This window comes from Choloepus didactylus, chromosome 10 (assembly GCF_015220235.1).
Source record: "Choloepus didactylus isolate mChoDid1 chromosome 10, mChoDid1.pri, whole genome shotgun sequence".
NCBI classification, from domain to species: Eukaryota; Metazoa; Chordata; class Mammalia; order Pilosa; family Megalonychidae; genus Choloepus; species Choloepus didactylus.
Window position 1 is genome coordinate 51,311,318 of NC_051316.1, and position 14,279 is coordinate 51,325,596.

General features: G+C 34.3%; 1 protein-coding gene across 6 annotated transcripts in view; it reads right to left on the reverse strand.

The window, feature by feature from the left end:
• The window catches only part of RFX3 (regulatory factor X3), a 364,760-nt gene that overhangs the window by 51,391 nt on the left and 299,090 nt on the right, over positions 1-14,279 (reverse strand). For 5 of the 6 annotated variants that reach the window (XM_037798627.1, XM_037798629.1, XM_037798626.1 and 2 more), the window contains 2 exons: positions 11,120-11,217; positions 7,919-8,068 (listed from right to left, as the gene is read on the reverse strand). In XM_037798627.1, coding sequence (XP_037654555.1) covers positions 7,919-8,068; positions 11,120-11,217 — 248 coding nt within the window. Of the gene's footprint in view, positions 1-7,918; positions 8,069-11,119; positions 11,218-14,279 lie in introns of those variants that run through there. The other variant, XR_005210807.1, reaches the window with a different exon arrangement.

The window sequence follows — 14,279 nt, forward strand, 5'->3', positions numbered from 1 at the left end:
GGACCTTGCATTTGGTGAAACCGGGAGTCTGCATTCTGAAACGAGTGAGTAAGCCGGCGGAAAGTCCAGTGGCTGTGCTGCGGTGTGGGGAAACTGTGGGTTGGCATTTGGAGACAGACTAGTTCTTAAAAAAACAAAACAAACAAACAAAAACCCGGGAGCGGCTGCAGATACAGCAGTGAGAACCGTGCAGTGAAGCACTGCAGAAGCAGGCTGTAGCCAACGCCCTGGTGTCTGGCGTGGAGGATAGCCCTTCCCACACCCACTCCTGATTGTCTCAGGGCCAGTGGGATAGAGAGGAGCCAAAAGGAGAAAGAAACCACGCCCCTTGCAGATACCTCCCCAGCGGGCTGGAGACACTCCTGCCCGAGGATGGAGCCATAGCCCAGAGCTGTGCCAAGAGTGTTTCCCACAGAGCCAGCACACGTCACAATATCAGCCGTGGACAGTGGCCTTTAGTGCACACACAGCTAATCGTCCCAGACCTGGGAAGGTGGAGCTGTGTGAAAAGGGGGAAATTAGTATTACCCATTCAACCATCTTTATAGCAGGCTGGGAATGCCCCTGCACGGCCCAGCGGCCCAGGGCTTCCCTGGAGGCCAGCGTGCATTTGTGACGTGTGTGGCATAGCCTTTCCTCAGCAGAGGTCCTGGGAGAGCACAGCTGGGAAAGGGGACTTGCTCGGAAATCCCAGGGACCCTACACCAATACCAAGGACTTGTGGGTCAGTGGTAGAGACAATCTGTGGCAAGACTGAAATGAAGGCTTAGACTCTTGTAACAGCCTTAAATCTCCAGGAACACCTGGTAGGTTTGATTATTAAAGCTGCCCTGCCTCTCTAACCACTCAGACACATGCCCCACATTCAGGGCAGTCAGCACCAACAACACACCCAAACTTAGTGCACCAATTGAACCCCACAAGAATCAGTACCCCACACACCACAAAGACAAAGTCGGGGAGAATTGACTTGAGGGGAACAGATGACTCACAGGCGCCATCTGCTGGCTAGTTAGAGAAACTATACGCCACCAAGCTGTAGGTCTGAAAAATTAGATATCGGTATTATATCCAGAAAGGACCCTATCAAGTAAAGCAAATGCCTAGAGGCCAAAAACAATAGAAAATCTTAAAGCATATGATAAAACCAGATGATATGGAGAACCCAAACCCAAACACCCAAATCAAAAGATCAGAAGAGACACAGTACTTGGCACAATTAATCAAAGGCCTAAAATCAAGCAACAAGAGTATGGCACAGGACATAAAGGACATAAAGAAGACCCTAGAAGAGCATAAAGAAGAAATTGCAAGAGTAAACAAAAAAATAGAAGACCTAATGGAAATAAAAGAAACTGTTGGCCAAATTAAAAAGACTCTGGATACTCATAATACAAGATTAGAGGAAGCTGAACAACGACTCAGCGTCCTTGACGACCACAGAATGGAAAATGTAAGAACAAAAGAAAGAATGGGGAAAAAAATTGAAATGGATCTCAAGGATACAACAGATAAAAATAAAATGTCCAAATTTAAGACTCATTGGTGTCCCAGAAAGGGAAGAGAAAGGTAAAGGTCTTGAAAGAGTATTCAAAAAAATTGTTGGGGAAAACTTCCCAAACCGTCTACACAATATAAATACACAAAGCATAAATGCCCAGCGAACTCCAAATAGAATAAATCCAAATAAACCCACTCTAAGACATATTCTGATCAGACTATCAAATACTGAAGAGAAGGAGCAAGTTCTGGAAGCAGCAAGAGAAAAGCAAATTCACCACATACAAAGGAAACAACATAAGACTAAGTAGTGACTACTCAGCGGCTACCATGGAGGTGAGAAAGCAGTGGCATAACATATTTAAAATTCTGAGAGAGAAAAATTTCCAATCAAGAATACTTTATCCAGTAAAACTCTCCTTCAAATTTGAGGGAGAGGTTAAATTTTTCACAGACAAACAACTGCTGAGAGATTTTGCTAATAAAAGACCTGCCCCACTTCAGATACTAAAGAGAACCATACCAACAGAGAAACAAAGAAAGGAGAGAGAGAGATAGAAAAATTTAACAGACATATACAGAACATTACATCCCAAATCACCAGGACACATATTTTTCTCTAGTGATCATGGACCCTTCTCCAGAATAGACCATATGCTGGGACATAAAACAAGCCTCAATAAATTAAAAGAAAAAAAAAAACTGAATATATTCAAAGCACATTCTCTGACCATAATGGAATACAAATAGAAGTCAATAATTTTTGATTTGTAACTCCACTATTTACTTCCTACAGGATATAAAATACATAAACTCTAATGACAAATCAGTGGCTTTGGACTCAATGTATAATATGCAATTTCTGACAAGAACTACATAAAGGTGGGGGAGTGGAGGAGTATAGGAACATAGTTTACGTGTCCTATTGAAGGTAAGTTGGTATCAAAGAAAAGCAAGATTGTTATAGATTTAAGAGGTTAAATTTAAGCCCCACAGTAAACACAAAGAAATTATCAGAGATTATGACCATAGAGATGAAAAGTAGAATATGGGTTACGAGAAGTAGGGGAAGGGGCAATGGGGAGTTAAGAAACGAGTGTAGGGTTGCTGTTTGGGGTGAAGGGAAATTTCTAGTAATGGATGGTGGGAAGGTGATAGCATTACAACATTCTAAATGTGATTAATCCACTAATGGAATGCTAGGGAGGGACTGGAATGGGAAGATTTAGGCTGTATATATGTTTCCACAATTGAGAAAAAAAAAAAAGAAAGAAAAAGACAGTCTAAATAGGCAATGACAATTAAATGCCAAGGATGATCCTGGATGGGATCTGAGGATGGAGGACAGGAGGCTCAAAGGGACACAGTTGAGACATAAGGAAAAAAAAAAAAGGAAATAAGAATGTAAGCTTTGTATCAATGTTCAATTTCTTGAACTTCTTAGCTGCGCTTAATGGGAATGCATAAAAAAATGTTCTTGTTCATGGGAAATGTATATGTGAATTATATTGCTTGTTCAAGGATCTGTGCAGCCTGCTCTCATATGTTCAGAAGACAGAGTAATAGATGATGGATGATAGATAGGGAAGGAGGGAGGGAGGGAAAGAAAGAAATGGTGATGTGACAGGATGTTAAAGTTGGTGGATCAGGGTATCGGGGTGGAGGATCGGAGTATGCTGGAGTTCTGTGTTTGGGTTTTGTATCGTTTTTGCAACTGTTCCTGTAACTCTGAATTTATTTCAAAATAAAATTAAAAAAAAAATCAATTGGTTATATAATATTTGACTGGGAGTCAGAATATAAGGATTTTAACCAAACTGAATAAAAATAGTTCATTTAACTTATGGACTCTCAGTTTGCATAAGTATAAAATTAGAGAAATGAAATTTAACAAGAATTTTTAAGCTGGAGTTCAAGACACTTTTTCAAGATGGACTTCTGTGGAGACGTGTCTGTGAAGGTCCTAATTCTTTCTATAAAACGTGGATATGTGTATATTTTTCTGAATAGGGTCTATAACTTTTATTCCATAAGTTTTCAGAGGATAAATTCATTCAAATAAACAATTTCAACTTCCATTTATATACTGAATAAATCCCTAATCTCCATCTTTGAGTTTCAGGCTGCCTCCAGATCCTACAGATTTTCCTTACTCAAGGGACATTGTAAACTGGAGGCACTTCAAATACAAAATGCCCTGAAGTCAATTAATTTTACTTCCCCAGGTAAACCTCCTGTTTCTTTTATATCCTCAGCTGATAATATCATCCATATGTTCTCCTCCTCTCATCAAATTAATCAGTCTTTCAGATTTAACCTCCTAAATATTACCTTTAAATACTTCAAATTTACAAAAATATGATAGAAAAAATTGAAAATACAACTAAGCAAAAAGGAAAAAAACAAGATTTAAAATACCAACATTAAGAGAAAACTACAAGATGCTGGTGTATTTCCCCTTCTAGCTTATGCACATATAAATTTCAAAATAAAAGGAAACATATACATACTACTAGAAATACTGCTTAGTTTCACTTAACAACATGTGGTAACCATCTTTCCATGTGGGCAGATGTAGAGCTATATTAACTGTTAAATGATTGAGGTTGTTACATTCCATGACTATATCATTATTTATATAACTAATCCCTATAGTTAGACATTCTCTGTTTCAGTTTTTCACTGTTAGGAATAATGCTATGATTAACAATCTTGCAATTACATCTTTGCTTACTTTTCCACTTATTTTTGTATGGCAAATTTATAGCAGAGGAATAGTTAAGATCTTTTAACATATACTGTCAAATTTTTTCTAGAAATTTTTTATCAATTTATGCTCTGATCAAGAGTTCAAGAGGGTACCTGGGGAAGAATTTCAAGCATCAAGGAAAGGAAAAGGTGTGTGTGGGTAGGTTTGTTTCATTTTTATTTTTATTTATTGATAAGGGGAAGGAGGATCTTACTGGTATCCTTTGAAGAATTTAACTTCATTTCTTAGCATAAATATTCACTTGGCAGTTAGTTTTTGCTAAGAGAACATGACGGTCTAAATCCTAACTTAGAAATAAAACCACAGAACATTATATTATTCTGGCTTTTCAAACTACTTGTATTGTACTTCCTTTTATTACTCTCATGACTGAAGATATATTAACAATAGCATACACTATAAATATTACCTTGTGAAAGGAATTTGGAAATTTCAATTCTGTAATTGAAAAAGTTAAGGATGAACATTTTAAAATATTCTTAACTTACAAGTATACTATATTTAAGATGATTAGAAGTCAGGAGCTTCATTAGGTTATAATGTAAGCCCACCCAAACTTATTTAGCCCATAATGTAGATGAAAACCTACTTACAAAAACTAACAAAAAAAAATTAGAAAACAATACCATTGTAATGCTATCAATTAAATAGAACAGAAAACCAATTATACTGCAATAGAAAACTTATCTTGAATGTTAGTGGCATGAGGAAAAGAAGTTTTAATTAGGGGAGAACAAAGTAGTGAAAGATTTTATTACAAAAGCATCACCTTTATATTTGTCCTGGAGGGGCAGGGACTACTTCCAAATCAAATGAAGAACTAGAGATATTGAAAAAGGTGGAATGGAAGGCAGAGGTCTCAGAGAACACCAGGCAAAGTTTGGAACAGGTAGCAAAAGAAAGAAAGGAGTTAAAGATTAAAATGTTCCCTTTGTAGAGAGATTACTCATCAAAATGAACAGTTGCGAGAAGTAAAATACAGCAGTAAATTAAGGGCACAGCACTGTATTCATGGCCCCTTCAGGAAAGGGAAGAGGTTTTGGTGGACAGAAGTTTTATCAGACAGGTTTCAGCACTAATAATTGTCATAGTTGACCCAGGAAAACTGTAATTTAGAGTAAAGGGGAAGGGAAGGGGTAGAGTTAAAGTTGGGGGGTGGAGGACGAGTTGTACAGTAGATGTATAATTGACTGTTTATATGTAAAAATGTTCATGAGGTTGGTGTTTATAAGCTGGAAGAACTAATTTGTATTAATACTTCTTGGGTTGCAGACACACAAATAAATATATGAAAATAATGTTAACAGAAAATTTAAAGCCTTTCTCAGGTATTATTAGGAACCATTTAAAAATTATCTTCCATTATTGAGCTTCAGTTACTTTTTAAAACTGGAAGTTGCTCTAATACTTCAACTGCCCTTAATGTACTTTTAAGCCTATCTTTTCTGAATGAAGATTTGAAATAAACATTACAGTACACATTTAAAGGCAAAATGAACTTTTTACTATTCTCACTAAAATCAGTTGATGCAAATTACATTGGAATATATAAAGTTATGACTTTGTAAATCTGAAACGTTTTGTTCTTGTAAAGATTATATGTTTGTATGTGTGTATGTGTATGCATGTGTACACAGCTAAGAAAAACTTCTTATATATGAGAAACTTGAGCCCAATCCATGAAAATCATAATGAACTTCACTAATTTATTGTTCTCTAAAATGGATAAAGCCCAAATATTATTTTGATATATTTTAAATTATAAAACTAGGTCAGAGATGGAAAATAAAATTTCTTAGAGATGGAGTATTTAATAATTAGTTTATTTTTAAAGCAATGGTACTTTTTGATATACCATTCCTATATCATACAGTTCACCTACTTAAAGTGTACAGTTCAATGGCTTTCAGCATATTCACCCAGTTGTGCATCCATCACCAAAATCAATTTTCGAATTTTTGAATGTTTTCATTAACCCGAAAAGAAATCCCTCACCCCTTAGCCATCAATTCCCACAACCCCACAGTCCTAGGCAACCACTAACCTATTTTCTGTCTCTGTAGATTTACCTATTCTGGGCCTTCCAAATAAATGAAATCATATGATATGTGGTACTTTGTGAACGGCTCCTTTCACTTAGCATAAAGGTTTCAAGGTTCATCCATGTTGTGGCATGTATCAGTCCTTCATTTCTTTTTATTGCTGAATAATATGTCACTGAATGGATATACCATACATTTCATTTATCCACTCATCAGGTGATGGACATTTGAGTTGTTTCCACATTTTGGCTATGACAAATAATGCAACTGTGAACATTCATAAACAAATTTTTTGTGTGGACATATTTCTTAGACTATCATTTCTCTTGGATATATGCTTAGGAATGGGATTGCTGAGTCATATAGTAACTATGTTTAACCTCTGAACTGTGTTTAAATGTTTTCCAAAGTGACTGCAGCATTTAACATTCTCACCATACAAAGGGGATAAGGGCTCAAAGATTCTCCTTGTCAACACTTGTTATTATCTTTTTCATTACATTCATTTTAGTGCGTGTGAAGTGGTATCTCATTGCAGTTTTGATTTTCATTTCCCCAGTAAGTAATGATGAGCATCTATGCATGTGCTTATTGGCCATTTGTAGATCTTTTCTTTGAAAAATGTCATTCAGATCCTTTTGTTCATTTTTAAATTGGGTTGTCTTTTTATTGTTGGTAATAGATCTTTATTTATTCTGGATATAAGTTCCTTACCAGATATATGATTTGCAATCATTTTCTCACATTCTGTGGGTTATCTGTACTTTCTTAATGGTCTCTTAGAAGCACCAAAGCTTTAAATTTTTATTACATCCAATTTATGTATTTTTTTCTTTTGTTGCTTATGCTTTGGGTGAAGAATAGTTTTGTGTGTTGACAATCAGCTTCAATTTTTAGTTAGTATCAGAAATAAATTTCTGGAATTCTATAATAATACTCTATACATTATCTATTTTTAAGTGTATTTTAAAGTACAAATAAGTAGTTTGATCATAAGGTTAAATAATATTCTTTCATTTGAACTATCAAAATAGCAAAATATGTTATACCTAATTCTTTTCAAACGAATAAATACTTACTAATCACTTACAGTAAATTCTGAAACAGCATCTTTCTTAGTTCATTCAAAGTGGGGCACTATTAATAACAGAAATAGTTATCAAGTACTATCAAGTAGTTATTAAGTGCTTACTCTGTGACTATTGCAGTACATAGTCTTTATGCATTACTAATTATGTAAACAATATTCTAAGATAAATATCATTAGGAGGAGAAAGTGAAGCCCAGGATAGTTAAAAAGACCCCCCAGCTAGTAAATGGAAGAGTTTAATCTCTTGCTTGTCTAACTTCAATGATTGTACTCTTCATTACACTATTAAATATACTGCAAATCCTAGTGATATATTATGTTGTCTTCTAGACGATTCTAGCAGACTTTAGCCAAAGCACAGTAAAGTCGAATCTGAGTATAACTCCCCTTTCACAGGACATTGTGAACATAGTTGCTCCTGTGTATAGAAGAAACATTGAAAAGAAAGGTGATGATCCTAATTATGAACAAATTGGTACCTTTCCTTGAAAGATGATTTGAAAGAAAACAGAGTACCTGGACATTGGCAAAGTCAACACGGTTGAGGTCATTGAGCATCTGGTTGATTTGAGAAGTATTCTGAAGCACTGCACGAGCCGCCTGGGCCAGGTGATTGAGCGATGTGTATCTTCGCAGAGTCTGGGCAAAGGCACTTACAGCGGCAACCTGTAACGAGATCAAATTAAACTGGGATTTTTTTTTTTCCCTTCTAGTAAAAGAAACCACTGCAATCTTCAAGTCTATTTTCCCTTGCCAAATTTTAAATGCTTCCCTATGATACTTATTTCAAATTCATTTGGTGAGAGAGTTTACTTGTAAATTAAAGCATTTAAATCTCTAAACCAAGTATTATTTTCCTTCTGAGTAGGTTGAGGTCAAGACTAAAACAAACTCCCACATTCTTCGACATCTGAGTGCAGCACTAATTAAACTCGTTTCACAAGTAATTACTTATCCACAGCAAGAGATGACTTTGTCAAGGGAAGTAAGAAAAACGTTAGTTTTCATTTCTTGTTTTACTTTCCTTAGGACAGTCAACTAGAAATTAGGACAGTCAATTAGAAACTAGGCAAACAAAAATTCTTTTCATTTGGAATACAGAACTATACAGTCCCAATTTTTTTTTGACTGGATAAAAATTTACGTTTCAGAATACTGCCATTCAGATTCATTCTTATAACCTTTATTTTATAGAAACCTTGGTAATTTTGAGGTGAAACAAGAGAGTCCACAGCCTTCATTAGCAATTATGAACGCGAGACAAGCAACTAGAAGAACTGGTTTTCATAATTTGAATTTCTGCAAAAAGGGTACCAAGGCAGTCTCCATTTGCCTCCCCCCAAAAACTTCCCATTCTTCTCCACCCTAGTCTGTGCCCAGTAATGCTGTCCTGAACGGACTACTCTATCTCCCTGCTCTCTGGCTTCCAAATGGGTTTGGCCAATAATAGGCACTGGTAGATTATTGAGGATAGGTAAAGAGACTGGTCAGCATATTTATTCCCCACAACATATGCTCCCTCTCTTGTTTTTGCAAAATCTGCTATCCTTTTCTAAGGCCACACTTCTGGGGAAAGGAGGTCTCCACCTGCTACAGCTTTCCCTCCTTGCACCATTAGACTTAGGGATCATTAGGACTTCCTGCTATTCCTAGTCCTGGGGTACTTTCCCATCTCTCCTTGGTTTTCCTAACTTTGCTTTCACCTTTGGAAACCCACCCTTCTTAAACTCTCTTCAATTGTCCCTTCTTTGGAGATAACATTTGCTTCCTGTTGGGATCCTAACCCTGAATGAACCAGGTATTGCTAAAAGATATCAAAGACAGAACAAAAAAAATTCTAGGTAAAGAGATAAATCTCATGATCTGAAGGATCTCAAGTAGTCTAACATATTCATAAGAATATATGGTGTTGCATTTAGTTACTATGGTATATAAGAAGCAAGTGAATTTCTAGTCAACTGGCTCAGTGGTAGAGGGGTTCATGGGGTAATGGATACTCTATCTTGATGACAAGATGTTTTAAAACTATGTGGAACTTGGGGGGAAGCTTGCATATCCTCATCAAAGAAAAGTCTTACACTTTGCCATTTGTGGTTTATATGAATAGAGTACATACTATGTGCCAGGCACTGTTAAGTGTTTTACATATACTACTTGATTCAATTCTCACAACAATCCTGTTAGACACATATGAATTAAAGATGTTAAGTAACTTGCTCAAGGTTATACAGAAACTAGGTGACAGTGGTGGGATGTGAAGCTAGGCATTTTGATTCCATTTGCCATAGATTTAACCTAATTATGCTGTTTCTTCTGTCAAAGTAGATTGTCTTCATTGATTTAGTGCTTCAGCTGAAAAAATGGCTGTGTACAAGTAAGAGAGAAAAAGCAGAAGACACACTCCACAAAGGTAAATAATCCAAATCAACTCTGGAGATCAATATGATGGCCAATGTTGCAGCTGGAGTGCTACTACATTCACTTTGATGAAAGTGGGAAGGAGGTGCTTTCAGCTGCTTAAAGTGCTATTATTAATATGACTGACTTTCCAAGTTGGAAAGACTTCTTCTGTCAATCAAATAATACCTTCTGTTTGCTCATCTCAATGGGGCCACTCTAGAACTGTGCTGCCAAACAGAATTTACCGTAATGATGGAAATGCTCTAAATATGTGCAGCCCGATATAGTAGCCACTAGCCACATGGGGTTACTGAGCAATTAAATTGTAGCTAGTGTGACTAAGGAATCAAAATTTTAATTTAATGTAATTTTAATTTTAAATTAAAATGTAAATAGTCAAATGGGGCTAGTACTATTCTACTGGACAGCTCAGCTCTATAGCACAAATCTAAGATGGGCATATAAATAAAATGTTTCCTTCTCTATGTTTTAGAGAGAGAAAGTCTTATTGCAAACCTTAAGTCAACAGCAGAAAGAACTGGAAGCAACTTGTATTCCCATAGAGACCTGTCAGCTACAAGAGCGCCAATCTATCAACTTTATCTCCATACTGAAAGCCAAGGTATACTGCTGGAGTCTGATAGTGGATACAGTCATTGATAAAAAGCCACAAATTTAATTTTTAGTACCAAAATTTAGAAAGAATCAGTCCAGTCTTGCCATGGGGATTTATTCACAGATTAACCTTAAGTAACATGACTAGTAGGAGAAAAAGTGGAGACCAGAATTCATATTTCTAACTAAATAATCCATATTTCTTACATACACTGAACAATTATGAGATAAATTTTTTCACTTTAAGAAATGATTACTTGATTTGCAAAGGCATTCTCTGGTGTTAAAAACAAAACATCCTGAAAAGCAAAAGAATATTAATTTATATTAACATTTCAGAGCACAATGAGTAAAGTAGGGGATTTTAAAAATATAAAACTCCTTCAAATGAAAACCATTTGAAAATTCTATTCTATTTTTAATATTTGAAATTAATAATCTGAAATATAAGTTTGGAAAAGGGCTTGTAAATACACTACACTTAAAATGCTTCTCTAATCTCCTTGAAAGGAAAATAATCAAATATTTCTTGTGTAAGTTCTTTATTACATGGTTATAAAATAAAAATACAAACATCAATTTTAAAAGATTCTATATATTATAATATAAACACTATACATAACACTATTTGATAGGACAGACATAGAGTTCACAGTTCAGAACAATTTCTTTAACATAAAAGGCAAAGACATAATAGCGTACCTTGGTTTGTATCATTCTCTGTGGAATATTGTTCATGGCATTGGAAAGCCAACCTTCAAGGCTTTTTGCAAAATTTCGAATGGCTTGGGTCAAGGCACCTAAATGTTAAAGAATAAAAGCAGAATGAAAAAGATATCAAAGAACATTAATCTTCATGCTAGAATAAGGGAAAACACACGTACATAACACCTGAAACAGCATAAGACTTTCATTGTTCTCATTGACAAGACTTTGATATTATTCCTAACTGAAAGCATCCAAGAATTGTATTTTGGGCTTTTTTTTTAAAAAGTGATTTTATTCCCAGATACTTATCACACTTTGTTGGGAAACAAAAGCATTCAAACATTTTCGCTTATAGCAACATATACCAGTTGTGAATATACTTATAGATTGTTTATAGTTTTTTATTTAGACAAAACACTTTTCATTAACTGTTTTGCCCTTAAAGGCTAAGTATGTTCTTTATAAATTCTTCACCTTGATATTTTCAAGCCCTTAACCTACTTTAATTTCTTTAGTTAAAAAGAAAAATAATGCAAAGCTTTTGCTCTTTCTCTATACATTTACATTAGAACATATGAATTAGAGTAGTTATCCACAAAACAATCCAAAACATCTCTCACTCTTGTTGAAAAGGTAAAGATAAAAATTGTCCAACTTGAAAATTTTGGATAATTATTCTCCATTTCACTTGGTTGGTGTAGATAAAAGATAAAATTGCTGTCACAGAGACCAATATTCTTAAAATATGCCTAAAATTGCCCATTCCATATTTTTCATACATCTTTTAAAACCCAAAATAGGGACAGGTCTATGAGAGTAGATTTTATCTTGGTCATAAAATGATTAGAAACATCTTCAGTTATGAGGGGTGACTATGACTATTTACAAGAAGGGATCTGCTTACTGAGATTGCATTATAGGAGTAGATGGAATTCTTCTCTTGTTCAAAAAGTAACTGAATCAATATTATTTCACTTTGTGCCCAAGACTCCACATTATAGGGAGCAGTTTTAGATATTTAATAAATAAAGTGTTTGGGGCAACGACAACATGAAATTAATCTATATAGGATCCCTATAATGTGGGATCTGTAGATCTTAGAATCTGTAGCCTACTGTAAGCAACAAGGAGGTTACATTTTTGCCCAAGGCTCCAAGTATATTAATTTTAACAATAGGGTTAAATTCCTTGGTTTTTCTTTCTGTGCTCAATCAAGTCTGACATGCTTCTCTAGCTATCACTTTTGTTAAAGCAGAGAGAGAAATAATTTAACTCATTCAAGTTATTTGAAAAAGAAATAAATTTTACTATTCTAATAATAATAATATAATAATTTTTTTTTAAAAAAATTTAACTGGTCAAATGACAGAAGAAATTGAGATGGCTTACATTGCCATTAAGAAAAACACTAAAGTATGGATTCTTAACCATGAGAATCACCTAATGGAAACTCTGAGTTGGAAATTCTTTGAGAACTAATCTTATTTTGAAATTTCCAAATTTTCCCACTTTAGCCAAAAAAGAAAAAAGAAAGAAAAATACTTTTCTGCTCTATTATGTACTAGAACCATGGAGGGCAAGCATGAATGGAAATGAAAAAGAGTAAAAAAAAAATTAATCCATTTTGAAATTCAAATTTTGTTAAAGATTAATTTGGCCATTTGTATTCCCCATTTTTTCTACAATTAATATACAGTTATTTAATCTGAGGAAAAAACCCAATAACTAAAAACCAATAAATATCACTTAAAAATTTTTTGAATTTGGGTTTTGTTTTACCCAAACTTGATGCTAGGGAGATTATAAAACAAAAATATATATTTTGTACACTAAATAATTTTAAGTTTTTACTTTTTACATTAAATGTCATTCTGGTACATCTCTAATTATACTTATAATTGTATACTTAAGTGTTTTTTTTTCATTTTCTGATAAATGTATTTTAGAGTATAGTAGCTACAGTCTGACTTTAAATTAGTGTGATGTACAGATTTTTTTTTTTTTTTTTGGCTAAAAAAAGGAATCCCATCTGGACAGAAAATGGCAGAATGAATTACTAGTAGCCAGGGAAACAAATTCTTTTTAAATATAATTAAATTTGTTCTTTCTATAAGGACTCATGTAAGATCAAAATTCTGCAGATTGACCCTGACAACTTTTAAAGGCTCATGAATGGATAGTTTGGAATTTAAAATCTATTCCAAAGCTGACATGTCTCAACCTGCTCAAGATTAATATTAAAATGCAGGTAATGAGAAGACAACTATCTAAAATGTATGTTTAGCTTTATTTTATTAAGCCTTATTACTGAATGGGAATGAAATTTCCAAATTTTCACCAATTCATTCTGTAAATTCAGAGAAACTATAAAACTTTATTCATGTGAAAATTTCTGAAGCTGAGATGTTTGCTAAAGCTCAAGACAAACTACTTGACAGAATAAGCTGAATTTGAAATTTTCAAAAGATAAAGTTAAAGAAGACTGTATAGTTAAAATTAAGGGAGTCAAAAGACAACAAAAGCTGATAACATGACTGGTTAGGGAACTGTTCAGCTCACAAGTTAAAGTTTTCTGATGTTAAGGCAGAAGCAAAAGATTCTAGAATCATTAAATGAATATTGATGTTGTTGATGTGCCTTGAGGAGAAAGCACTCACTGACATCTCTTCTTATATCTCATTAGAGAAACTACATTGGTGGCAAGATGTCACAGGCTAATGAGCTACCCTATGCGAAACTTCTCTTAAACATCTCTAGAGATTATCACTCAGAGCACAGGGAACAAGAGAAAAACAAGGAAAATCAGATTCTGGAACATGAAATCAGTAGAGAATTTACACATTGGAATTTTCCATGACAACATACTTTTAATCAATTTTTAGTCAGGAAACTTGGTGTAGATAGAGTAGAAAATATTATCAATTTATAAAATTGTGAGACAATGGCAGCTGCATTATTATTATTTTTTTTTACCTATTTTTACACAAATTTATGTATGTATTCACTGATATTATTTGTAAGTATGTGTCTAAATATATCTTTTGAGGTACCAGGGAACATATGAAAGTACTCATACCTTCCACTATTGTCTATGTTGTTTAGAAAAATGAAAGTATAAAAATACAAATGTTAACATCTTCACCTTTTCTTCTAC